General features: G+C 52.8%; 1 protein-coding gene across 1 annotated transcript; it reads right to left on the reverse strand.

The window, feature by feature from the left end:
• Positions 1-394: 394 nt before the first annotated feature.
• On the reverse strand, positions 395-24154 carry IGSF23 (immunoglobulin superfamily member 23). Its single transcript, XM_059666217.1, has 5 exons — positions 23999-24154; positions 13642-13926; positions 5581-5844; positions 3245-3395; positions 395-519 (listed from the first exon to the last, which is right to left on the reverse strand). Exons 1-5 carry the CDS (start codon positions 24060-24062, stop codon positions 486-488), a joined length of 798 nt encoding a protein of 265 aa, XP_059522200.1. The 5' UTR covers positions 24063-24154; the 3' UTR covers positions 395-485.
• Between the last annotated feature and the right edge of the window lie 1346 nt (positions 24155-25500).

Raw genomic sequence — 25500 nt, forward strand, 5'->3', positions numbered from 1 at the left:
TTTTACAGAAAGGAAGGGAGAGGGATAGAGAGTTAGAAACATCGATGAGAGAGAAACATTGATCAGGTGCCTCCTGCACACCCCCTACTGGGGATGTGCCCGCAACCAAGGTACCTGCCCTTGACCAGAATTGAACCTGGGACCCTTCAGTCCGCAGGCCGACGCTCTATCCACTGAGCCAAACCGGTTAGGGCTCCCTGTATTTTTTATTGAGCCACTACAGTGCGTTTCTTTTGCTGGCATCCCATGAGTTTTATGAAATACACACTGCTTGTGGAGGTGGTCTCCAGGAGTTTGATGAGATGGGCAGATGGGGTGTCTTGTACAATCGGTCCCCAGGACTCTCACAAACAAGTGATCAGGAAGCCAGGAGGGAGGAGATCGCCTATGGAGCCCCCAGGAACTTCCTCTCATCCCTGAACATAGGGTTCTCTTCCCGCCCTTCGTGGCATCAGTTCCCAGGCTGACAGGCAGGTATTCACACTTCAGCAACACCTTCGTATTCTTCGCCTGTCAGTCCTGCAACGAAATAAAGAGAAATTATAATCACAGTCACCATAATAATACACTTATTGAAGGCTGATCATATACCAGGCACTCTTTTTTTAAAAATATGTTTTATTGATTTTTTACAGAGAGGAAGGGAGAGGGATAGAGAGTTAGAAACATCGATGAGAGAGAAACATCGATCAGAAACATCCCCTGGATGTGCCCGCAACCAAAGTACATGCCCTTGGCTGGAATCAAACCTGGGACCTTTGAGTCTGTAGGCCAACGCTCTATCCACTGAGCCAAACCGGTCAGGGCTACCAGGCACTCTTTACAGCTCTTTCCTCCCGTTGTCTTAGCTGCTCGCACACCCACACTTTGAGGTAAGCATTACCGTCATCCCTGTTTTGCAGACAGGGCACAGAGCATTAAAGGACTCACCGAAAGCCACACAGAAGCTAGCACTTGGCAGAGGTGGGATGAACCTAAGTAGCCTCATTTGGGGTCCATGGCCTTAACGGCAAACAACAGGGATCTCTGCTGGCCCTTGGTGCGTGTGGTCAATGTGTGTGGGGCTGCCACCCCTCCCCAATGGCAGCGTCCAGACAGCCATGCCTGTTCCCATGACCTCATCTCCAAGGTCACCGCTGACTCACCCAGGCTGGTTCCTTCTGGTGGATGCCAGAACTGATCTGTTGTTTGAAACTATTAGTAACTGGGTCTTGGCCAAGATGGTGGGGAGGACCAGAAGTGACACCTCCAACCCACTCATGGAGGCAGGAAATCGGGTGGTCGGGTGAGTAGGGTTATGCTAGCTGGACTTCTCACCCTTCCTTCCTAAGAACTTGGCTTTGGAATTAGATCTGGATCTGGTTCAGGGTCAGCCAGTTGTCAGCTGTTTGTCGTTGGGCAAGTTGATGAGTTTCTCTGAGCTCTGGTTCCACTCATTTTGAAAATGAGGACAAGAACAGAACCCGCCCCTGAGAGTTCTTGTGACTCAGAGATCTTGGCTCAGGGTGAGGACCCAGGAAATGCCACAGTGAAGAAGATGTGGGTGACTCAGGCAGCAGCCTGGCCCTCCCCTGCCTCCAGAAGGCTCCCCATGGAACTCACAGACCAGGGATCTGGGCAAGGCCTTGCCAAACCATTTCAACTTGCAGATTTCTCTTCCTCGGTCCATAAGGTACGAAGGTGTGCATTGTTAATGGTAAAAAAGAGGCGGCATGGGTTAGAGGCTGGAACTGGGAGTGAGGCAGGGTTTTGAGTTGGAATCCCTTCTCTCCAGCTATGGGGTCTGGGGCCAGTCACTTCTTCCTGGGCCTTCGTTTCCTCTCTGACAAAACTGAGATCTTCATCGCTACCCCACCCTGCTACCCTCTCTTGTGGGATTACAAAGAATAATGTTGCCCTAGCTGGTTTGGCTCAGTGGACAGAGCGTCAGCCTGCGGACTGAAGGGTCCCAGGTTCGATTCTGGTCAAGGGCACATGCCTGGGTTGCAGGCTCAATCTCCAGTAGGGGGCGTGCAGGAGGCAGCCGATCAATGATTCTCTCTCATCACTGATGTTTCTATCTCTCTCTCTTCCACTTCTTTCCTCTCTGAAATCAATAAAAATATATTTTAAAAAGAATTAAGTTTAGCAAGCACATAATAGGCATTCAATACAGGGAAAGTTATTATAGTATGATAATAGCTGACACAGCTAGGATTAAAATGTAAGTCAGAACGACTGAGCACTTCTGCCCACCACGGAGGCAGTCACTCACTCATTCATTCATTCATTCATCCATCCATTCCCTCCTCGGCTCTAAACCCACATGACCCTCATCTCACTCAGAACAAAAGCCAAGTACTGACATGACCCGCACACCTTCCACTGTTTGGTGCCCCACCCTTTCCCTCTCTGATCTCAGGTCTTGCTTCTTTTCCCATTCCTCACGCCACTCCAGCCACACTGGCCTCCTTGCAATTTTTTTTTTTAACATGCCAGGCAAGTCCCACCTCAGGGCCTTTGTACTTGCTGTTCCCTCTGCCGGGTGTGCCCTTTCCCCACATACACACGGGCTCCCTCCCTCCTTTCCCTTGTCCAATGTCTTTGCTGAAATGTTACTCTCTCGGGGAGGTCTTGACTGACTTAGCTCAATTGCTCCTCATCCCCACACTCCCTGTCCCCCTTCCGGCCCTATTCCTCTCCTTAGCACTCATCATCCCTCAACATACGACCTATAGTTCACTGGGTCACCACATATTGTTGGTACCTGCCTAGGAGGAAAGTTCATGAGGGCAGGGACTTTGAACCATTCATTCCCACAGTATCCCCAGCGCCTGGCTCATAGATATGTGCAGAAGGAATGAATACGATGCTTACTGTATCCCAGACACTGTTTTAAACACCTTAGAAATATTAGCTTGTTTAATCCTCACAACAGTCCTGTGAGGCAGGAATTATGATTATCATCCCCATTTTGCAGATAGGCAAACTGAGGCACAAAAAGGGGAAGTGACCTGCCCATGGCTTCCCTGCGGGTAAGTAATGGAACTGGAATTTGCACCAGACAGACCAGCATCAAAACCCTCTTCTGACTCATGTGGTCACTGTGGGAACTGAGGAGGCAGATGGCCACATCAGGGGTCAATGCCATCCTTTCTGAATGAGCCTAAAGCTGCTTGGGATGAGGTGTTTTGTTTTGTTTTGTTTTGTTTTGCTGCTGAGTGGGGAGGTCAGTCCAGGCACACGGGTCAGGGACAGACAGTACCTTTGGGTCTGGGCGATGGCGGAGCCAATTCCTACCATCACAACCACCAACCCGACACTTCCGGCCAGGAGGAGGGCGATGGCAGATCCTCCTGACACCGTGAGACCGGGGTCCAGATCGATGGGCTCGTCTGTGGAATCCATGTCGACTTCTGGAAACCAAGAATGGGTGAGACTGGAGCAACCGCCCTCCCTCCACAACCCCACTCCCACCATCCCAGCTCCTCAGTGTCGCTTCCATCCCTCCCTTCCTCCACATCCTCTAGGCCTCTGCCCAGGCCTCCTCCTTGCTCTCCTGCCCCAGTCTCTCCCCACCCATCGCCCCACCATGCGGAAGTCAGTGTCCCCTCTGAAGCTCAAACTTGACCCCGTACCTCCTCTGCTCAAAAGCTCACCGTGACTCCCCAGCACCTGGGGAGGAAGCATGGCCTTCAAGGCTCTGCCTCCTGGACAACCTCAGTGCACAAATTTCATGTACTGGGCCTCTAGTCTACACTAATAAAAGAGAAAAATGGTAATTGGTGTACGATGATACCCTTTTCATTGGCTAATCAGGGCTATATGCAAATTAACTGCCAACTAAGATTGGCAGTTAACTGCCAACAAGATGGCGGTTAATTTGCATATGTAGGCACAATGCAGGGAGGTGAAAGGGAAAGCAGGAAGAAGCCCCCTGCCACTGACAGTGATCGGAAACCCAGTGGGGAGCTAAGAGCTGGGGGGCAGGGCAAAGGCGGCCCTAGGGCCGTCTTTGCCCTGCCCCCCAGCCATGATCGGAGAATCAGGCGCCTTTGCCGCCCTGGCCAGTGATAGCAGGAAGTAGGGGTGGAGCCAGCGATGGGAGCTGGGCACGGTCGAAGCTGGCAGTCCCGGGAGCTAGGGGTCCCTTGCCTGGGCCTAAAGTGGAGCCCACGATTGCGGGGCCACTACAGCTGCGGGTCCCCACTGCCCGGGCCGGACGCCTCAGCCAGGGGCGTTAGGCCTGGGCAGGGGCGGAGCCTGCAACTGCGGGGAGCTGGGGGTCCCCTGCCCAGGCCTGACACCTCTGCCGGAGGCCTCAGGCCTGGTCAAGGGGCCGATCCGGTGATTGGTGATCGGAGGGTGATGAGGTTCAACTCCTCTGGCCGAGGCATCAGGCCTGGGCGGGGGGCTGAGCCGGGGATTGGGGGGATATGATGGTCCCCTTGCCCAGGCCTGAAGCCTGGGTCAGAGGCGTCAGGCTTGGGTGGGGGGTGGAGCAAGCGATCAGAGGGAGATGGGGGTCCCCTGCCTAGGCATGATTCCTGGGCCAGAGGCCTCAGGCCTGGGCGGGGGCCAGAGCCAGTGATCGGAGGGAGATAGGGGTCCCCTGTCCAAGCCTGACACCTCTGGCGGAGGCGTCAGGCCTGGGCAAGGGGCCAATCAGGTGATCGGAGGGTGATGGGGGTCTACGCCTCTGGCTGAGGCATCAGGCCTGGGCAAGGGGCAGAGCCTGCAATCGGAGGGGTCTGGGGGTCCCCTGCCCAGGCCTGATGCCTGGGCCAGAGGCATCAGGCCTGGGCTGGGGGCAGAACCAGTGATGGAGGGAAATGAGGGTCCCCTGCCCAGGCCTGACACCTCTGTCAGAGGCGTCAGGCCTGGGCAAGGGGCCGATCCTGCGATTGGAGGGTGATGGGGGTCAACGCCTGAGGGCTCCCAGTATGTGAGAGGGGGCAGGCTGGGCTGAGGGACACCCCCCCACACACACCCAGTGCACGAATTTCGTGCACCGGGCCCCTAGTTAATAATATTGATAATGCTAATTGTAGCAACGATACTATCTAGTGTGCATCGAATACTCACTAGTGTTCAGTAGTATGAGGCACTGTTATTTTAAGCTGTTCGCCTGCTTATCTCATTGAATGCTCACAACTATACTTTGGGTGGGCACTCTTATTTTTCCAATTTTACAGGTGGGGAAACTGAGGCACAGAGCTGGTCCCAAGTCCCATGGCCAGGAAGTGGAGCCAGAATTCAAACTCCATGCCCATGCTCAGAACCACGTGTTACATGAGCACCTGCACTTTCCCGCCGGCACATGCTGAGGTTCAGAGAGGCGGAGGGACTCCAGAAGTCACCCCCGGCAAGCGGTGGGAGCCGGGACCCAGGCAGCTGGCTCCAGATCATGAGCTGAGCTTCCACAGCCTGTCGTCTGTCAAATGGGCTACTCATGCCCAATCGGCCATGTGCATGTGATGACAACTTGGCTACAGAGCGTCTCAGAGGAGACTGCTCACAGAAGGGGGTTCAGGGGAACCAGGAAAACTGGCCACCGACCAGCGAGGGTGCAGGGGTCTGGGGTAGGGCCGGGGGGCTTACCGGACAGGGAGACTTTCACAAGCTCGGAGGAGTGCTGTTCCTGGCTGTTCTTGGCCACGCACACGTAGGTACCCAAGTCCTCCCTGGACAGCCGCCGGATGATCAGCTTCTCCCCTGTCCCTCGGGGCTGCCCGTTGAAGGCCCAGTGAATCACGGGTGTGGGCCTGAGTGTAGTCAGACAGGTCAGGATCACCGAGTAGTTGAGCTCACTCTGGACGACGCCCCGCAAAGTCTCCGGGAAGGTGTGTAGCAGCATCTGCTGGGCTGTGTGAACAGGGAGTAAGGCCATGTGGGCGGACAGGACTTGGAGAGACTGAGCCCTTCTCCTGCCCACCACAGAGGCATTCATTCATTCATTCATTCATTCATTCACGGACAAATGGACGTGGAGTGCCTGGTCCATGCCCTGCACTGCTCCAGGCACTGGGCACAGCGGAGCTGTTGGTGCCCCCGCCACCGCTCCCAATCATCCCACGTCCAGCTTCTGTGCCCTGAGGGCTTTTGCTGGCGGCCAGAGCCCATACTTCCCATGGAGGCAGCAGGTCAGCCTGTTGGGGAACGGGTACACCGGGAGTGGGCCTCCGCAGCGGCCGACGTGGGAGTTATATAAGTCTCCCAGCCCCACCGCCCCAGCTGGACCAGGGCGAGGCGAGGAGCTGGGAGGAGTGCTTGTGTTCTGGGTTATTTTGAAGGCAGAGCCCCAGGATTTGCTGATGGACTGGATGTGGGTGGGGGAGAAAGAGAGGAGTCAAGGGGGCCTCCGAGGCTTGGGGCTTGAGCTACCGGCTCCTGGGGGATGCTCTTTACAGATGGGACACCCACAATTCTCCCTCTCGTCCAAGTCCCATTTTATTGTATTTTATCTTATTATTTATTTTATTTTATTTATTTATTATTTTATTTTATTATTTTATTTATATTGTACTTTATTTATTTATTTATTTATTTATTTTACTTATTTATTTGTTTGTTTTACTTATTTTATTTTATTTTATTTTATAGCTGAAAGACTGTGAGGTTTGGGTGTCTTAGGGTCAGGTCTAAGGGCCAGGAGGACACAGCTGGGATTTGAACCTGGGGAGCGTGATGCCATGGTGAATGCTGGGAATCTCTGCAAGCAGCTCATTTCAGATTTCAGTGCAAGTGAAAAGCTGCAGCCCAGCCGGAGAGCTCACAGGAGCTGCCTGGAGCCGGTGGTGCCCGCGCTAAGCCTTGCCGGAGGAGAGGGAGCCCACCAGGTGTAGAAACAAGAATCGATGTCACAGATGCCTAGACCGGGTTCTTACATGAGCCAAACACCATTCTACACATGTTAACTCCCAGTGTGTTCCTGCGAGGGAGACCCGGGCCCGGGGGGGAACCGTTCAGTAGGCTGCAATCAGCATTTAAAACTCAAAATGAAACATAGTGCGAAATGGCAGAATGCATTACTCATAGCAACGACGGCTATTTTATGACATCTGTCTTTTAGTTACTTGTGGTGTGTGTGTATGAACACACTGGGTCATATATGAAATGCATTTCTTACTGTGAGTCATGATTTACTAACTTTTTAAAACCCTCACCTGAGGATATGTTCAGAGAGAGGATGGGGGTGGGGGGTTGGAGATGAGAGAGATAGATAGAGAGAGAGAGAGAGAGAGAGAGAGAGAGAGAGAGAGAGAGAGAAAATATGAACCAATGTGAGAGTGAAACATTGGTCGGTGGCCTCCTGTACGCGCCCTGAATCGGGATAGAACTTGAAGCCTGTGTATGTGCCCTGACTGGGAATCAAACCCGCAACTTTTGGTGTATGGGATGATGCTCCAACCAACTGAGCCACCCGCCAGGGCTACCACAGCTTTTGTTTTTATCCATTCCTCTATTGATGGACACGTGGCGGCTTCTAAATCTTGACTATCGTAAATAATGCTGCAGTGAACAAAGGGGTGCACACAGCCTTTCAAATCAGCATTTCGGGTTTCTTCAGATACATTCCCAGAAGTGGAGTCACTGGGTCAAAAGGCAGTTCCATTGTTAGTGTTTTGAGGTAACCCCATACTGCTTTCCACAGTGCCTCCACCAAGCTTCACTCCCACCAACATTGCATGAGGTTTTCCTTTTCTCGACATCTTTGCCAATACTTGTTTGTTGATTTATTTATAATTAGAGGCCTGGTGCACGAAATCTGTACACGGGTGCGGTCCCTAGGCCTGGCCAGCGATCAAAGTGCGAGCGTTTGGTGTGGAAGAGCAGATCCCAGCTGACCCCTGGGTCCTGGGCAGCACCTGGGCCCCTGGGCCCCCACCTGCTCCCCTCTGCCTGAGTCATGGTGCCCGAGTCCCCATGCGGAGATGCGGTGAGCACGGCTGGATGCCGCAGCCAGGGTGCAGCTGGGCCTCTGGGCTGCCCAGTGGCGTCACACAGAAGCTGGGCTGGCAGCGTGCTCTCTCCCAGCCGGCCTCGCAGACCAGCTCCCGCACGAACCCACGGGGAGCATGACCAGCCCCTGAGGTCCTGGCTCACCCCGAAGAGGCTGCGCAGGTGCTGGGTGGCCTCCTTGCAGTCGCCTGGCACCTGAGTGCAGGGGTGGGGGAGGAGGGTGCTCCGGGAAAGTGAGCCCTGGTGTCCTAGGGGGAGTAGCAGGGGAGTGAGAGCGAGCTTGGTGGACACCCCGCATTCTTACCGCACCTCCGTCCCCATCACCCCTGCCCCCTGGTACCCAGCAAGAGTGTCACCGATGCCCACCATGTTCCGTGCAGCCCCCTGGTGGTCAGCGCACGTCATAGCGAGTGGTCGAACTCCCGGTCTCTGGTTGAATGACCACCAAAGGGGACAATTTGCACATTAGGCTCTTATTATATAGGATAGCCATTCCGACAGGTGTGAGGTAATAGCTCATTGTGACTTTAATTTGCATTTCTCTAGTGACTAGTGATGTTGAACATCTTTTCATATGCCTACTGGCCATCTGTTTGTCCTCTTTGGAGAAGTGTCTATTCAGGTCCTATGCTCATTTTTAAATTGGATTGTTTGTTTTTGTCTTTTAATTTTTATTTTGTTTTCTTTTTTGTGTGTGTGGTTTGTTGTTGTTAATCCTCATCTGAGGATATTTTTCCATTCATTTTTAGAGAGTGGAAGGGAGGGGGAGAGACAGAGAGAGAGAAACATCGATGTAAGAGAGGCACATTGATTGGTTGCCTCCCGCATGCACCCCAAGGGGAGTCGGGGGATGGAGCCTGCAACTGAGGTACCCTTGACTGGAATCGAACCTGAGACCCTTCAGTCCGCAGGCCAACGCTCTAACCACTGAGCCAAACTGGTCAGGGGTGGTGTTGTTTTTTTTAAAGATTTTTTATATAGAGAGAGGAAGGGAGTCAGAGAAAAACATTGATATGAGAGTGAAACATGATAAGCAGCCTCTTGCATGTCCCCAGTTGGGGATTGAACCCATAACCCGGGCACGGACTCTGACTGGGAATCGAACCAGCAACCTTTCAGTGTACAGAATGATGGCCCACCAACTGAGCCTTACCAGAGAGGGCTGGTGTAGAGTTTTATACGTTCTCTATAAATTTTGGATATTAACCCCTTATCAGATGTATCTTTAGAGGATGTGTTCTCCCATTCAGTGGGTTTTCATTTTGTTGATGGTTTCCTTTGCTGTGCAACTTTTTTAGTTGAATGTATTCCCATTTATTTTTTTCTTTTGTTTCCCTTGCCCATGGAGATATATCAGAGAAAATATTGCTACAAGAAATGTCTGAGATTTTACTGCCTATACTTTCTCTTTTTTTATTGATTTTTTACAGAGAGGAAGGGAGAGGGATAGAGAGTTAGAAACATCGATGAGAGAGAAACATCGATCAGCTGCCTCCTGCACACTCCCTGCTGAGGATGTGCCCGCAACCAAGGTACATGCCCTTGACCGGAATAGAACCTGGGACCTTCCAGTCCACAGGCTGACGCTCTATCCACTGAGCCAAACCGGTTAGGGCTGCCTATACTTTCTTTTAGGATTGTTATGGTTTCGAGTCTAACGTTTAAGTCTTTAAACTATTTTGAGTTTATTCTTGTGTATATGTCAGAAGTTGGTCTAGTTTCATTTTTTTTTTGCACGTATCTGTCCATTTTCCCCAACACCATTTATCGAATAGACTATCTTTACCCCATGGTATGTTCTTGCCTCCTTGTCAAATATTAATTAATATTAATGGGTTATTTCCAGGCTCTCCATTCTGTTCCATTGATCTATATGCCTGTTCTTTTGCCAGTGCCATGCTGTTTTGATTACTGTGGTCTTGAGGTATAGTTTGATATTAGGTAGTGTGATTCCTCCCTCTTTGTTTTTTTTCCCTCAAGATTGCTATGGCTACTTAGGTTGTTTTGTGGTTCAAGATAAAATTTTGGGATATTTGTTCTAGTTCTTTGAAATGCACCATTGGTACTTTGATAGAAATTGTGTGGCTATCGATTTTAAGTGATAGCCACGCTGGGTGAAGTAGTCTTGGCTGTGGGAACTTGCTTTTCATCACTTTGAATATGTTATACTCATTCCTTCTGGCTTGAAATGTTTCTGTTGAGAACTCATCTGATAGTCTTCTGGGAGCTCCCTTGTAGGTAACTAACTGTGTTCTCTTGCTGCTCTTAATAGTCTTCCTTTGTTTTTCACCTTTGCCATTTAAATTATGATGTGTTTGGGACTCTGCGCTTCCTGGGCTTGTGTGTCTTCTGCCTTCAATAGGTTAGGAAAGTTTTCATTATTTCATCAAATATGTTCTCGATGCCTTGCTCTCTCTCTTCTGCTTCTGGAACCACTATAATGTGGATGTCGTTACACTTCATGTTGTCCCAAAGGTCCCTTACACTGTGCTCATTTTTAAAAATTCTTTTTTTCCTGCTCTTTTTTCCCCCAAGGTAGTTTTCTGCTACCTTGTCTTCCAAATCGGTGATTCCGTCCTCAGCTCCGTTCAATCTACTGGTGGTTCCTTCCAGTGCAGTCTTCATTTCAGATGTTGTGTTCTTCATTTCTGACTGGCTCTTTTTTATGGATTGTATGTCCATGTGAGCATCCTTATAACCATTTCTTGAACTCTATATCTAATAAATTGTTTGCCTCCATTTAATTTAGCTTTTTTCTGGAGATTTCTTCTGTTCTTCATTTGGGGCATGTTTCTTTGTCTCTCCATTTTGGTTGCCTCTTTGTGTTTGTTTTTATGCATTATGACTCCCAGTCTTGGCAGGGTGGCCTTATGTAATAGGTACCCTGTGGGGTTCAGTGGTGCCGTCACCTTTATCACCTGAGCTGGGTGCTCCAGGAATGTCCCTTGTATGGGTTTTGAGGGCCCTTCTGTTGTAACTGAGTCCTGATTGCTTCAGGCCCATTTGCGCGTGGGATCAACCTTCAAGCTGGCTGACTGTGGGAGTCAGCCCTGGCCACAGTGTCTGAGCTGCTGTGCAGCTGCTGACCACACAAAGCAAAATTTGCCTCAGCACCTCTGGTGCCTGCCAAGATCTTCCTTTGGATGTGCCACTTGTGAAACTAGTGGGATCTCGCTCTACTGTTGTCTGAAGCTGGCCACTGGGGCCTGTTGGGAGGGACTCGGGTGCAGGCCAATTCATATGCCTCCTGTCATTGGCCCTGAGCAATCCGTTTGTAGCTACAGAGCGATCCAGTTTGTGGCTGCCCCTGCCAAGCCCGGGTGTGCATAGAAGGACCACGCTGAACACCAAGGCTGCTTTGACCAGCCCCAGGTCTGGGGGCAGGTCCCAAGTCACCCTGATATTCACCTTGGCCTGCCTCCACCGAACTCCGCCTGCCTGCTGCCTGTTAGGCTCAGGCAATGAAAGATCCTCTGGCAGCACTCGAGTTGCATGAGGTAGGGTCTCCGTCCGTCGCCAGGTAGGGGCGAGTGGTGTTCACCAGATGGACACAGGTTCAGACTCGGTGCCAGTGCTGGGTCTAGCTGCCACCTGCTGGGTGCTCGCACAGCTCTGTGGTCCAACAGAGTCTCGGGGAGTTGTCAGGGTAGGCCAGCAGAGCTTATCGGGCCCAAGCAGACGAAGATATGGCCGTGTGAAAGGAGGACCGCACGGCTCTGGTGTGTGAGGGTAAAGTGGCATGGGTCCTCAGCCACACAGCTCAGGCTGTGCAGGAGAGGAGGGCCGTCTCAGCCACCGCTGTGTCCCCATCCTGCCCAGCACAGGCCAGGTGTAGGGCAGGTGCTGATGGTTTGTCGAAATCAGGGATAGCAATGGGGTCCCACCCAGAGCCCCCCAACTCCATATCACTGCTCCGAGGGGATGAACACAGCTTCAAAGAAATAATTAAGTGAGAACGATGCTGTTAGGGTGGACTCTGATACAATCTGACCGCTGTCCCTACAGGACCCACAGGAAGACACGGGTGGTGTGCCCACGGAGGCGAGACCATGCGAGGACATAGCAAGAAGGGGTCCGTCTGCAAGCCAAAGAGAGAGGCCTGAAAGGAAACCGAACCCGCCTGCTGGGGTCCAACCCCAGCAGATCCAGGGGTTCCCAAAGGTGTGGACGGAGTCGGCGAAGAAGGAATGACACGGAGACAGCGTTCAGTTGATCAGCAGCCTAGCCAGGATCTCTAGCAGTTCTGGTTAGGATCTCCAGCCAGGTTCTGTGTCCATGTTCTCTTGCTAGGTTCTGTCTCTAGGTTCTGTCCAGGTTCTCCAGCCAGGTTCAGTCACCAGGTTCTAGTCAGGTTCTCTTGCCATGTTCTATCCAGGTTCTGTAGCCAGGTTCTGTCTCTAGGTTCTTCAGCCAGGTTCTCTCGCTAGGTTCTGTCTCTAGGTTCTGTCTCCAGTTTCTGTCCAGGATCTTTTGCCATGTTCTCTCCAGCGAAGTTCTTCTGTCTCTAGGTTCTGTGTAGGTTCTGTGTCTAGGTTCTGTGTCCTGTTGTTACATCTGTATTTATACCAGTTGATTCCAATCCTATCAATCTCTATTCCAAAGGTTCGGGCGTTTCTTATCTCCATTCCAGGGAGTAAAGATTATGTAGCTTAAGCATGATTGTTCGTAGTTAAAGTGATTAATTACCCGCCTGGCACTTAGTTAAGGGGTTTTATTCCCTCCCTAACTTCAGGGGAAAATCCCTACCTGGGGAAACAACCTTTCTCAGAGAGGAGACCTTGGTTAAAACACATAGTGCCAAGAAGGTGAGCAAACATATTAAGAACAGTATGCCATATATGCCAGGTCCTTTGAAACAGCAAGGATGGACCGGCTCCCGGCACCAGCCGACCCCCTGGTCTTGGATGTCCATCTTCCAGCACCGTGGGAAGTAACGGTCTGTTGCTGAGGCCGCACGGCCTGTTGTGTTTTGTTACGGCAGCCCTAGCAGGCTAACCGTCTCCGAACCTTCTCCAGAGCAGGGGTCTGGCTAGCCGCAGGGCTTTCTTTTTCTGGTTCAGGTATAAGAGTCCAAGTGCAGAGCTGCAGAGCTCGGAAGGACAGAGGTGAGTTTGAAGGCCGCCACCGGAGACCTCTGCCCTTCCCTAAGCGATGAGGAGCAACTATCTAATGACTCTCAGTTGGAAAGTGTGACCGAGGACAAAAAGTGGTCACAACACTGCAACTCCTTTCTTCTAGTGGTAAAGCCTATTCTCTGCCCCCCCCCCCCCATCCCGCCCCCACCAAGGAGGCTGGGCCAGTCGTGTGACTTGCTGTGGCCAATCAAAGATGGTGGAAGTGATAGCATGCCAGGGCCTCACCACTGCTCCTGTTGTTGTTCCATTGCTGAGAAAACAAGCCCAGGCCAGCCCGCTGGAGGCTGAGAGGCCGACAGGCCCATTTATCACTGCTGCCCCAGCTGCCCCAGCTGCCCCAGCTGCCCCCGGGCCACTGCCAGGCCTATGAAAGAGGCCACCCTGACCCGTCAGGGCCCTGGCACTCCCTGGCTGACACATGAGTGGGACCAGGACTGTCCAGAGGAATCATGAGCTCGAGAAATGGTTACCATCTTAAGGTTTTGTTGGAGGGGGGTTGTTAGGGAGCAAGTGACTGCTGGCACAGAAGGGGTGCTGATGGACCCAGCTCTGGGGCCCCACTCACCCTTGACATGTGTCTGCTCTGTCACACTCCTGCGTCCCCGGCTGCTGTCCAGCATCACAGCGTCGCTGCCCGCGTCCGTGTGGCCGGGCCCCTGGCGGCCCTCGGGGGAGAAGACCCTGGCTTCTTGCTGGGCCCCGTGCCCTCGGAACCAAGAAGTGGAGAGAATGCCATCGAGGTTCCTGGGGATGGGAAGGTGAGCGCTGGCTCCTTCGGTCAAGATGTCTGGAGGCGCAGAGGAGGGCAGCTCGGAGGAGGCAGGGCAGATGCAGGATGCGAGCAGGGTGCCTGGAGGGGTGGGGAGGAGAGGAGAGAAGAGGGGAGCAGGTGGGACCCAAGGTGAGGTGCTGCCCCAAGCGGCCCTCCCCGCGCCCGGGAGAATGAGTCCGGCACAGGGAGCGCTGACGTGGACAACAGTGATCATGGCGAGAGTATTGTAGGAATGGACGGGAACGTTCACTGAGAACCTCCTGTCAGCCAGGCACCGTTCTAAGCACCGAACATGTGTTAGCTCACGTCTTCCTTATACATCAGCCCCACAGAGCACACCTTCCACTGGGCGGTCGGCTGCTCTCTCTAGCCTCTGCTCTGCTGTGACCTGAAAGGCTGGCCTCTCTGAGCTCCCTTGTTGGTGTCCCCGTGCCCTTTGCTTCTGACCGTGGGAGTGACCTTGTGGTTATGGTCCCACAGCTCTCTCCCTGCTCCATCAGCACAGGTGGGCTGTGTCCCTCTACCAAAGCTCCTATTGGGTGGCCATCTATCTCTCCCTCTGGCAACTTCTAGCCTGGGGAGGCGGGGCGGGGGGAGTAACTGCTTCCACTGTTGCCAGCCCCTGGGTACTGCACAGCCCATGTCGCTTTACCAATCCCCTGCCTTCACCTCTGCAAAGTGTCCCTTGACCAAACCCTGCTCATTACTCCCTTTGAGTTCACCATCTCCTTCTTGCCTCCGCCTTTACTGATCCAACTATTCCGCCCCTATTTGAGGTGAAGAAACAAAGATGCAGAGAATGTAAGACACCTTTCCAGGGTGTTATAGGTGGTAGGCAGCACCTACGGAGTCGAAATTCTCCACCACTAAAGTACATTGTGGGGCGAGTCCCCCGCTCTCAGTTCCTCTCACTTCCTCTCGTTAAATGTCCGCGTTGCTTAGAGCTTGAAGCCGAGCCCTGGGAGGCTGGCTCCAGACCCTCTGCTCTCGCCCAGCCCACTCTGTTACCTCTCACTGGAATGGTGACTGTTGCAGTAAGAACACAAGCTCCTTCCATAAAAGACTGGAAAGTTTGTCCTGGCTGGTTTGGCTCAGTGGATAGAGCGTCAGCCCATGGACTGAAGGGTCCCAGGTTCGAGTCTGGTCAAGGGCACATACCTTAACCGGAATGCAGGAGGCAACCAATCAATGTGTCTTTCTCACATCGATGTTTCCCTATGTCTCTCCCTCTCCCTCTCCCTTCCACTCTCTAAAAATCAATGGAAAAATATCCTTGAGTGAGGATTAACAACAACTACTACAACAACAACAACAAAGACTGAAAAGTTTGACAAAAATAAGAAGAAACTTCAACAAACCCACCACCCACAAAGTCAATATAACAATGACCCACAGGGAAAAGCATTGGCAGCTGATATCACAGACAAACAGCTCAGTTCACTAATATGTAAAGTGCTCCTCGAAATCAATAAGAAAAATATCAACAACCTAACAGGAAAATGTACAAAAGATATGGGTAGGCGATTCCTAGAAAAGAAGATCCAATGTCTCTTGACATAGGGACAATGCTCAACTGTACTCACAGCAAGATACATGGAAATTAAAACAAACTGAGGGAACAGGTAATGCTTTGCACCTAGCAGACCGGCAAATGTCCAAAAGTTTGATGTTGTGTCAGTGAGACTGAGGGAACAGGAAGCTCTCACACGCTGGTCCAACCCCATGCAGAGGGCAGACTGGCCGAGTCTTTCAAGATTAAAAACTCCCAAATCTAATGTGTGTAAAGTGCTTACAACGGTGTGCTAACAAGGTGACTGCCAGATAAACGCTTGACGTTCCAACTGTAATTTTCATTATTCTTCTCCTTGCCCCCACAATTACAAGTACTGGGTGCATTGGAAATATGCCTTTTAAAGATAGAAAGCCATAAAATAAGTGGTTACATTTTAAGGATCAGAAATGCCCACTTATAGAACAAATGCTGACACATCAGTTCTCTTCTAGGAAGGTGGATGAGAAGTAGAGGCTGGGATGACTCCGGGGCAGGCAGCATCGTCACAGACAACCGCAACGCGCCCTGGAAGGGGTGTGAGAGGTCGCAGGGGTGGCTCCAGGTGATCTGACACCAGGTGCTGGCTGAGTGCCAGGGACTGTGCCACATTCTCCCAACCATCACCTCACTGAGCCCCTCAACCACTGGGGTTGGTTCTAGCCCGGTGGTTCCCAACATTTTTTGGCCATGCCCGACCTAAGCATCTCTAAAATCCTGATGCCTTCCCCCAACTCCCCTTGACATATAACTTTTACTAGAGGCCTGGCACATGAAATTCGTGTGCGGGTATGGTCCCTAGGCCTGGCCTGCGATCACCCACCCCCTGCCACCACCCATCCCCGGTTCTCCATTCGCCATTGGGCAATCAGAGCCTGCCCACCGCGGGGAGGGACTGAAAGGTTGGCCGTTCTACCTGATTGCTGGCCCTGCCCCCTGCCCCCCCCCACACACGGGTCGCCCTCTGTGTATGGGACAACTGGCGAGCGGGGACCTTGGTCTGGCGCCGCCCGAGTCCTCTGCCACCCACCCCCATTCCCTGTTCGCCATCGGGTGATCGGAGCCTGCCAGCCGGGGAAAGGGACTGAGAGGTTGTCAGTGCACCTCAGAGTGACTGGTTGAGTGGTCGTTCTACTGTTAGGGTCAATTTGCATATTACCCTTTTATTATGTAGGATTATTCAGAAAGTGAACTGTTCACGTGGAGGAAGCTTAAAGCCCATTAACTTGGTCTAAACAAGCTTCCAAAGAACATGGCATCCATGAAAAAGGAAAAGAAAAGAACAAAAGGACAGTTGAAGGACTGAGGAAGAAATCGCCAAGAAATTGTAATAATAATAATAATAATAATAATAATAATAATAAAAGTGATATGAAAAAAATAGCAAATACTTTGTAAAGTATCTGATTGCCCCAAACATAATAGAGACCTTAAATGCAGAAATGTCACAATATATACTTATATATTATATCTGAGGCCCCTAGAACCATAAGAAACGCAAAAAATTCACTGTTAATAACTCATCCTCAAATTGCCCCCCTTAAGAATCAAATTGCCCCCTTGTGGGGCGTGTGGCCCACGATGGGAACCACTGTTCTAGTCTGTTTCACAGGCTGAGGAACTGAGCACAGTAAGCTTGCCCCTCAGCCCCAAGGTCATGAGTGCAAAGCTGGGAGTAGTTCCCCCACGGGGTTTCTAGGCCCTAGGACAGGGGTGGGCAACCCCTGGCACGCGTGCCAAACATGGCACGCCAGTAGCTTTTGTTGGCACGCGAAACCCTCTCTTATAATCTTCCATTTACAATTGTGAATCTTTGTTCTCAGTGATGAATTTTATTAAGTCTCGTAATAGGAGTAGCCTGATGGATGAAAGTAGTAGCTCGTGCATATCTCTGAAGGTCACGAAATATAAACCTGATGTAAAATCTCTGTCATCAGTGACACTGATAATATCAAACGGAGTCATAAAGTTTTCTGTCGGACTATCAGTGTACATGTATACATTAAAAAATAAATGTATTTTTCATCATCATATACTGTGTTTTTGTCACTCGAATGAATTATATTATTTCTTCAAGGTTCTTCACATACGTACACCTTAAGAGATATCAAGTAGGCATAACATGTTCTCAAAAAATTAGGGTTGGCACGCAGAAGAATTTTGAGTCAGAGATTTTTCTGGTTTTGGCACACACTCACAAAAAGGTTGCCCACCCCTGCCCGAGAATCTAGGGGGCTCTCACTTCCTGCCTTCACTGATTTTACCTCTGAGTTGGTAGCTGCTGTGACTTATCTACTCCCCTGCTCATAAGCCTTCCATGGCTCCCTAGTGCCTCAGGACACTGCTCAGAATCCTCTGCCCTTCTCTCCATTCCTCCCTCACGTTCTGCATCCATCACACTGATCTCCACACCGTGCTCCGGCTGCCAGGCCTTCGCCCACGCTGCTCCCCCGCCTGGAATGCTGTTCTCCTCCGACTCTTTTCCTAGCTGTGATTCGAGCGTCAGGCCAGGCACCCTCTCCTCACGCCTCCGCTGACGTCAGCTGTGCTTGGAAACAGGCGCTACCGTGTTTGGGCAGAGACCTCACCTGACTGGATGGGATGATGGCAGCTCTGGCCACGGAGTGACAGGAATAAGGTGTTACACCCAAGTGCCTGGCCAGGGTTTTGCTTTCTTGTCTTGATGAAAACAAATTGCATTCTTAGGCTTTTATGAAACAAGGAAGCCATCTCCATAACTGATGTCACACCTGTCTGAGGCCATATTTCGATTTTGACAGTGTTGCAAGGTTCCCTCCTGGTCACCGTCTCCCCAGTATCACATCTGAGCGCTCCGGTCTCCCTCCTCACCCGACTCCTGCCCCCCACACTGTGGGTCATTCTGTTTGGGAGGGTGTGTTTCCCTCTGGGCTGTGAGCCCAGGAGGCTCTGTCCCCGGCACAGGCTGGGCACAGAACGGGGTTTGTTGAATCTGTGACCAAAGGGGCCGATTTCAAGTCCTGCTGCCTCCGTGCTGGAAGCAGTTCTGAACATGAGGGCGTCGAGGCACCCGGCGACTCGGGGAGCCCCCCCCCCCCCAGCATCTTCAGGAGACCTGGCACCTGAGCAGCTCCCTCCAGCTGATGCGGAGTCCGGTTTCATTTGCAGACTCGGAGGCCTCTGGACCTGGGTTTATAGCCCTGACTTTGCCACGCCTTACTTCTGGGGTCCGAGCCTCAGTTTCCCCACTTATCAAGGTGGGTGGTTAATTAGTAACCATTTCACAGGAGTGCCTGAGATTCAGTGAGGTCATGAATTTTCAGGGCTGAGGACAGTCTAACTTTGGTATTTTATACATAAATTAAAATCTATTCATAAACAAAAAATTAATAATTATACATAAGTATTCTAACATTATCATATAATTATACATTATATAACATGCAATTAATTTAATAGATAATTGTGCATATATTACATGGTTATATATGATTGTGATATATCAATTTTATAATTTAATAATGCATAAATATAAAGAAAAGTATAAATTATGTTAATAAACAGAAACTATATTTTACATATATTTAAAATGTATTTCTATAAAGGGTGTGGCAAAAGTAGGTTTACTGTTGTGAGTATACGAAACACACTTTATTCTTTTACTAATGGCCGGGTGCATGAAATTCATGTACGGGGGTTGGGGGGTGGTGTCCCTCAGCCTGGCCTGCACCCTCTCCAATCTGGGACCACTGGCTCCTAACTGCTCACCTGCCTGCCTGCCTGATCGCCCCTAACCAGTCTGCCTGCCGACCTGCTTGCCCCCAACTGCCCCCCGCCAGCCTGATCACTCCCAACTGCCCCCCATTGCTGGCCTGCTCGTCCCTAACTGTCCCCCCCAGCCTGCACGCCCCCAACTGCCCCCCCCCTCCTGGCCTGATCACCCCTAACCACCTCTGCCTCGGCCCCACCACCATGGCTTTGTCCAGAAGGTCTCCCGGTCTAATTAGCATATTACCCTTTTATTAGGAATGATTATTTATTAATTATTGTATTATTTTCAACATGAACAACTGTAAACCTACTTTTGCCCCACCCTGTATACTATACATTTCAATAAGTAAATAAAACAGTAGGTAAATATTTAAGTATGTCAGATGAAGGGTGGCATCTCCGCGCTGAGCCACGGACATGATTCCCGAGCTCTTCCCTCACGGGCGTGTGGTGATTTTATTTCATCTCGAACCTTTGAGTCAGGGACACGCCCTGACCCACCAGGTGCAGCCCAGGGAAGGGAGTCGATGATGTTGTAACGACTATGTACGGGGCCAGCTGGCTACTGGACATATCGGGGACACTTGTGAAGTGTCCGAGCGCCTAACCACTGTGCTGTACACCTGAAACTAACAGAACAGCAGCAACAAGGAAAGAGCTCATGGAGAGAAGGGCGCAGAGCTGAGAAGGGGAGAAGGGGAGAGTTGAGAATGAACTTGAGTCCTTCCCAGGGGTGCAGGCTGGGCTCCCCGCCCCCCAGGCGAGGGGAGGGTGCTCCTAGGGGCCCCTTAGAGAGATAGATAGGGAAGCATCCCGGAGCATGTGGGAACGTAGCCCTCCAGGCCTCCAGGTGAGGCGTGGCTGTGGGGCGGGGGGAACAGAGGGCGGGTGGACACGGCCCACCTGCAACGACTGAGGGAACAACAAAGATGTCCGTGCGTTTGTTTCCCAGGAGCCAGGGGCGGGGCCTGCGCGGAGGGCCAGCTGCAGGCTGTCCTGGCAAAGACCCTGACCGGCAGGGCTTGCTGGCCTGCGACCCTGCAACCGACCGTGGCAGAAAGAGGCTGGAGGGGGTCGGGAGGTGGCCGTGAGCCTCCAGAGGGCCACTTCATGGAAGCCTTAGCAACACCCTGTCCGGGGCCTAGTGTCCTCATAGTACCCCTCACCCAGAGAGTACCCCTCACCCAGAGAGTACCCTCACCCAGAGAGTACCCCTCACCCAGAGAGTATCCTCACCCAGAGAGTACCCCTCACCCAGAGAGTACCCTTCACCCAGAGAGTATCCTCACCCAGAAAGTACCCCTCACCCAGAGAGTACCCTTCACCCAGAGAGTACCCCTCACCCAGAGAGTATCCTCACGCAGAGAGTACCCCTCACCCAGAGAGTATCCTCACCCAGAGAGTACCCCTCACCCAGAGAGTACCCCTCACCCAGAGAGTACCCCTCACCCAGAGAGTATCCTCACCCAGAGAGTACCCCTCACCCAGAGAGTACCCCTCACCCAGAAAGTACCCCTCACCCAGAGAGTATCCTCACCCAGAAAGTACCCCTCACCCAGAGAGTACCCCTCACCCAGAGAGTACCCCTCACCCAGAGAGTATTCTCACCCAGAGAGTACCCCTCACCCAGAGAGTGCCCCTCACCCAGAGAGTACCCCTCACCCAGAGAGTACCCCTCACCCAGAGAGTATTCTCACCCAGAGAGTACCCCTCACCCAGAGAGTGCCCCTCACCCAGAGAGTACCCCTCACCCAGAGAGTATTCTCACCCAGAGAGTACCCCTCACCCAGAGAGTATCCTCACCCAGAAAGTACCCCTCACCCAGAGAGTACCCCTCACCCAGAGAGTACCCCTCACCCAGAGAGTATCCTCACCCAGAGAGTACCCCTCACCCAGAGAGTATCCTCACCCAGAGAGTATCCTCACCCAGAGAGTACCCCTCACCCAGAGAGTACCCCTCACCCAGAGAGTATCCTCACCCAGAGAGTACCCCTCACCCAGAGAGTATCCTCACCCAGAGAGTACCCCTCACCCAGAGAGTACCCTTCACCCAGAGAGTATCCTCACCCAGAAAGTACCCCTCACCCAGAGAGTACCCCTCACCCAGAGAGTACCCTTCACCCAGAGAGTACCCCTCACCCAGAGAGTACCCCTCACCCAGAGAGTACCCCTCACCCAGAGAGTATCCTCACGCAGAGAGTACCCCTCACCCAGAGAGTATCCTCACCCAGAGAGTACCCCTCACCCAGAGAGTACCCTTCACCCAGAGAGTATCCTCACCCAGAAAGTACCCCTCACCCAGAGAGTACCCTTCACCCAGAGAGTACCCCTCACCCAGAGAGTATCCTCACGCAGAGAGTACCCCTCACCCAGAGAGTATCCTCACCCAGAGAGTACCCCTCACCCAGAGAGTACCCCTCACCCAGAGAGTACCCCTCACCCAGAGAGTATCCTCACCCAGAGAGTACCCCTCACCCAGAGAGTACCCCTCACCCAGAAAGTACCCCTCACCCAGAGAGTATCCTCACCCAGAAAGTACCCCTCACCCAGAGAGTACCCCTCACCCAGAGAGTACCCCTCACCCAGAGAGTATTCTCACCCAGAGAGTACCCCTCACCCAGAGAGTGCCCCTCACCCAGAGAGTACCCCTCACCCAGAGAGTACCCCTCACCCAGAGAGTATTCTCACCCAGAGAGTACCCCTCACCCAGAGAGTGCCCCTCACCCAGAGAGTACCCCTCACCCAGAGAGTATTCTCACCCAGAGAGTACCCCTCACCCAGAGAGTATCCTCACCCAGAAAGTACCCCTCACCCAGAGAGTACCCCTCACCCAGAGAGTACCCCTCACCCAGAGAGTATCCTCACCCAGAGAGTACCCCTCACCCAGAGAGTATCCTCACCCAGAGAGTATCCTCACCCAGAGAGTACCCCTCACCCAGAGAGTACCCCTCACCCAGAGAGTATCCTCACCCAGAGAGTACCCCTCACCCAGAGAGTATCCTCACCCAGAGAGTACCCCTCACCCAGAGAGTACCCTTCACCCAGAGAGTATCCTCACCCAGAAAGTACCCCTCACCCAGAGAGTACCCCTCACCCAGAGAGTACCCTTCACCCAGAGAGTACCCCTCACCCAGAGAGTACCCCTCACCCAGAGAGTACCCCTCACCCAGAGAGTATCCTCACGCAGAGAGTACCCCTCACCCAGAGAGTATCCTCACCCAGAGAGTACCCCTCACCCAGAGAGTACCCTTCACCCAGAGAGTATCCTCACCCAGAAAGTACCCCTCACCCAGAGAGTACCCCTCACCCAGAGAGTACCCCTCACCCAGAGAGTACCCCTCACCCAGAAAGTACCCCTCACCCAGAGAGTATCCTCACCCAGAAAGTACCCCTCACCCAGAGAGTACCCCTCACACAGAGAGTACCCCTCACCCAGAGAGTATTCTCACCCAGAGAGTACCCCTCACCCAGAGAGTGCCCCTCACCCAGAGAGTACCCCTCACCCAGAGAGTACCCCTCACCCAGAGAGTATTCTCACCCAGAGAGTACCCCTCACCCAGAGAGTGCCCCTCACCCAGAGAGTACCCCTCACCCAGAGAGTATTCTCACCCAGAGAGTACCCCTCACCCAGAGAGTATCCTCACCCAGAAAGTACCCCTCACCCAGAGAGTACCCCTCACCCAGAGAGTACCCCTCACCCAGAGAGTATCCTCACCCAGAGAGTACCCCTCACCCAGAGAGTACCCCTCACCCAGAGAGTATTCTCACCCAGAGAGTACCCCTCACCCAGAGAGTACCCTTCACCCAGAGAGTATCCTCACCCAGAAAGTACCCCTCACCCAGAGAGTACCCCTCACCCAGAGAGTACCCCTCACCCAGAAAGTACCCCTCACCCAGAGAGTATCCTCGCCCAGAAAGTACCCCTCACCCAGAGAGTACCCCTCACCCAGAAAGTACCCCTCACCCAGAGAGTACCCCTCACCCAGAAAGTACCAGTAACAAACAGTGCCTCAGCCACACAGAACGCCCTCCCCCACCCTCTTACAACTATAATCAGCAAACAAACCTTCCCACTTCCTTTCCCCTTTGCCTATGGCCCTGGAAAGGGGCGGGGGGGGGGGGGGGATGCACAGACTACAGCTCTGGGCTGGGAGAAAGGACGCGCGACAAGGCCCACCATGTCCCATGCTGTCCCCACTACCGTCTGACACAGGTCTGGCTGGGGACAAACAGAAGCATTAAACCGGCGGATGTTTGGGGTTTTGAAATGACACGGAACTGGGCTTTACAAGACCTGGGGGAGGAGGCAAATCGCTTACTATCTGAGAGGTGGATGCGTGTGGATCTCCACGTGGGTCAAATCCTCCTCCCGCCACTTCCAAGCTGTGAGGCCCATGGAGGGCACATAACCTCCCCGGGCCTCCGTGTCCCCTCTGTGGACTGGGATCCACGCAGCCCTTGCGTCTTGGGGCTAAGAATGAAACGTTGCTAAGTGAAAGCACGTAGAACCGGCCAGCTTGGAGAAATACTGTCACAATGACCCCTTTGTACTAGGGTTGCTGTTGTTTTATTATCGACACTGTCACTATTTTAGCATTGTGATTAGAGGTGGCGAGCTGGGCGAGACAGGGTGCGCTCGTGGAAAGGGGCTGGGGTGGGGCCCTGGATTCTGATTCTGTCTGAGCCTCATTTCCTCCTTCATAAGAGGGGTCCATGGCACGGGCCTGTGCCCCGTGGGCACTGACCAGAGCAGCAGCTCTGAGTGGGGCGACGCTAACTCGGATAGAAACTCTCCGAGGGGCGTCCTTTCCTGGTCCCTAGGCCGCGGTGGAGCCGCTGTCCCGCACGCACCTGTTAGCAGCAGTCCCTTCCAGGCAGGGCCGTGGGCAGAGCCGGCGTTCAGGGGGCGCCTCATGCCGACTTCTGTTCAGGGGCACAGCGGGGAGGTTGCCCTGTCAGGAGTGGGGTTTCCCAGACCGCACAGTCAAGTACTCTGCCCTGGCCCTGCCCCTGCCCCTGCCCTGCCCCTGCCCTGCCCTGGCCACACCCCCTCTCCCCTCCAGTCCCAGCCTCCAGCTGCCCGCTGGGAAGCCACCTCCAGACCCGCATTCTTCTCAGCAGGGGGTTGGTGGGAGGGGTGGGTGGGGAGTAGGCTGGGGGGCAGGGCTCCTGGAAAAGGGGCTCCAGGTCTTGCTTCCCTCCCTCTCTGCACACCCTCCCCCTCCACGCTGGGAGAACAATAAAGGCAGAGAGCGGGCGGGGCACAATGATCACCCCAACTCAGAGGTGAGTCATGGCCAAAGGTCATCAGGTAAAGTGTGGGGAGGCCTGGCTGCTTCCTGGCTTTGCTCCAGACTCTGTGATATCAGCTCTGAGCCTCAGTTTCCCTTCTCTGTCGAATGGGGGTGTCGCTCCTAGTGTCCAACCCAGAGCCAGAGGGGCCCATGGATATCAGGTACCCAGCAGAGGGCCTGCCAGGTGTAGGTGCTAGTGAGTGGTGGCCGCTATTACAGCAACATAATTCTTTTTAAAAATATATATTTTATTGATTTTTTACAGAGAGGAAGAGAGAGGGATAGAGAGTTAGAAACATCAATGAGAGAGAAACATTGATCAGCCGCCTCCTGCACACCCCCTACTGGGGATATGCCCACAACCGAGGTACATGCCCTTGACCGGAATCAAACCTGGGACCCTTCAGTCCGCAGGCCAACGCTCTATCCACCGAGCCAAACTGGTCAGGGCAGCAACATAGTTCTTCCTGTTGGTCTCCAGGGTCCCCGAGGCTGCTCAGAAGCCCAGTGTCAGGGCCTCGCTCACACGGCACCTTGCATTTTGGATTCTGGAAGGATAAGCCACCAAAGCACCTCCCTCTCATCCTTGGATTCTCCAGGTCCATTCTTTCCTCCTCACACTAACAATTGTGTTGCCCAAATAGCTGGTGGTTGTGGAGCCCAGCACCTGCCGTAGGACAAGCACAGCACCAGCTCTCACAGTCTTTGTCTCATTGAAGCCTCAGAGCAACTTGAGGGGTCGGGGTGATCTTCCTTTTGCCCAGGGGTCCCCAGAGACTGAGTGCGTCTGTTCTTGAGGAGCTGCCACAGTGCCTTGGCACCTGCTGCTCCTCTTCTGAGAGCTGCACACAAAGCATCGCATGGCTGACACAGTCCATTCTCAAACCAAACATCAATGCCTCCAAGAGGCCGTCCCCAAGGCTGGCTGCAAGGCAGCCCCCACCCCCCACCCCGCCCCAGCTCCTTGCTAGTGTTAACATAAAAAACAACAACATTCAAACCTGTAAAGAATTTTTGTGAGTTTATTTGAGCCAAACTGCCGACCATTGCCAGGAAGCA

Source organism: Myotis daubentonii, chromosome 15 (genome assembly GCF_963259705.1).
Source record: "Myotis daubentonii chromosome 15, mMyoDau2.1, whole genome shotgun sequence".
Taxonomy (NCBI): Eukaryota; Metazoa; Chordata; class Mammalia; order Chiroptera; family Vespertilionidae; genus Myotis; species Myotis daubentonii.

Coding starts and splice junctions, on each gene's coding strand:
- IGSF23 (XM_059666217.1), bottom strand. CDS start 24,062: ATGAGGCGCCCCCTGAACGCCGGCTCTGCCCACGGCCCTGCCTGGAAG. Junction 5,845..13,641: donor AGAGCAGACACATGTCAAGG/GTGAGTGGGGCC, acceptor CTGTTCACACAG/CCCAGCAGATGCTGCTACAC. Junction 520..3,244: donor GCCATCGCCCAGACCCAAAG/GTACTGTCTGTC, acceptor ATTTCGTTGCAG/GACTGACAGGCGAAGAATAC.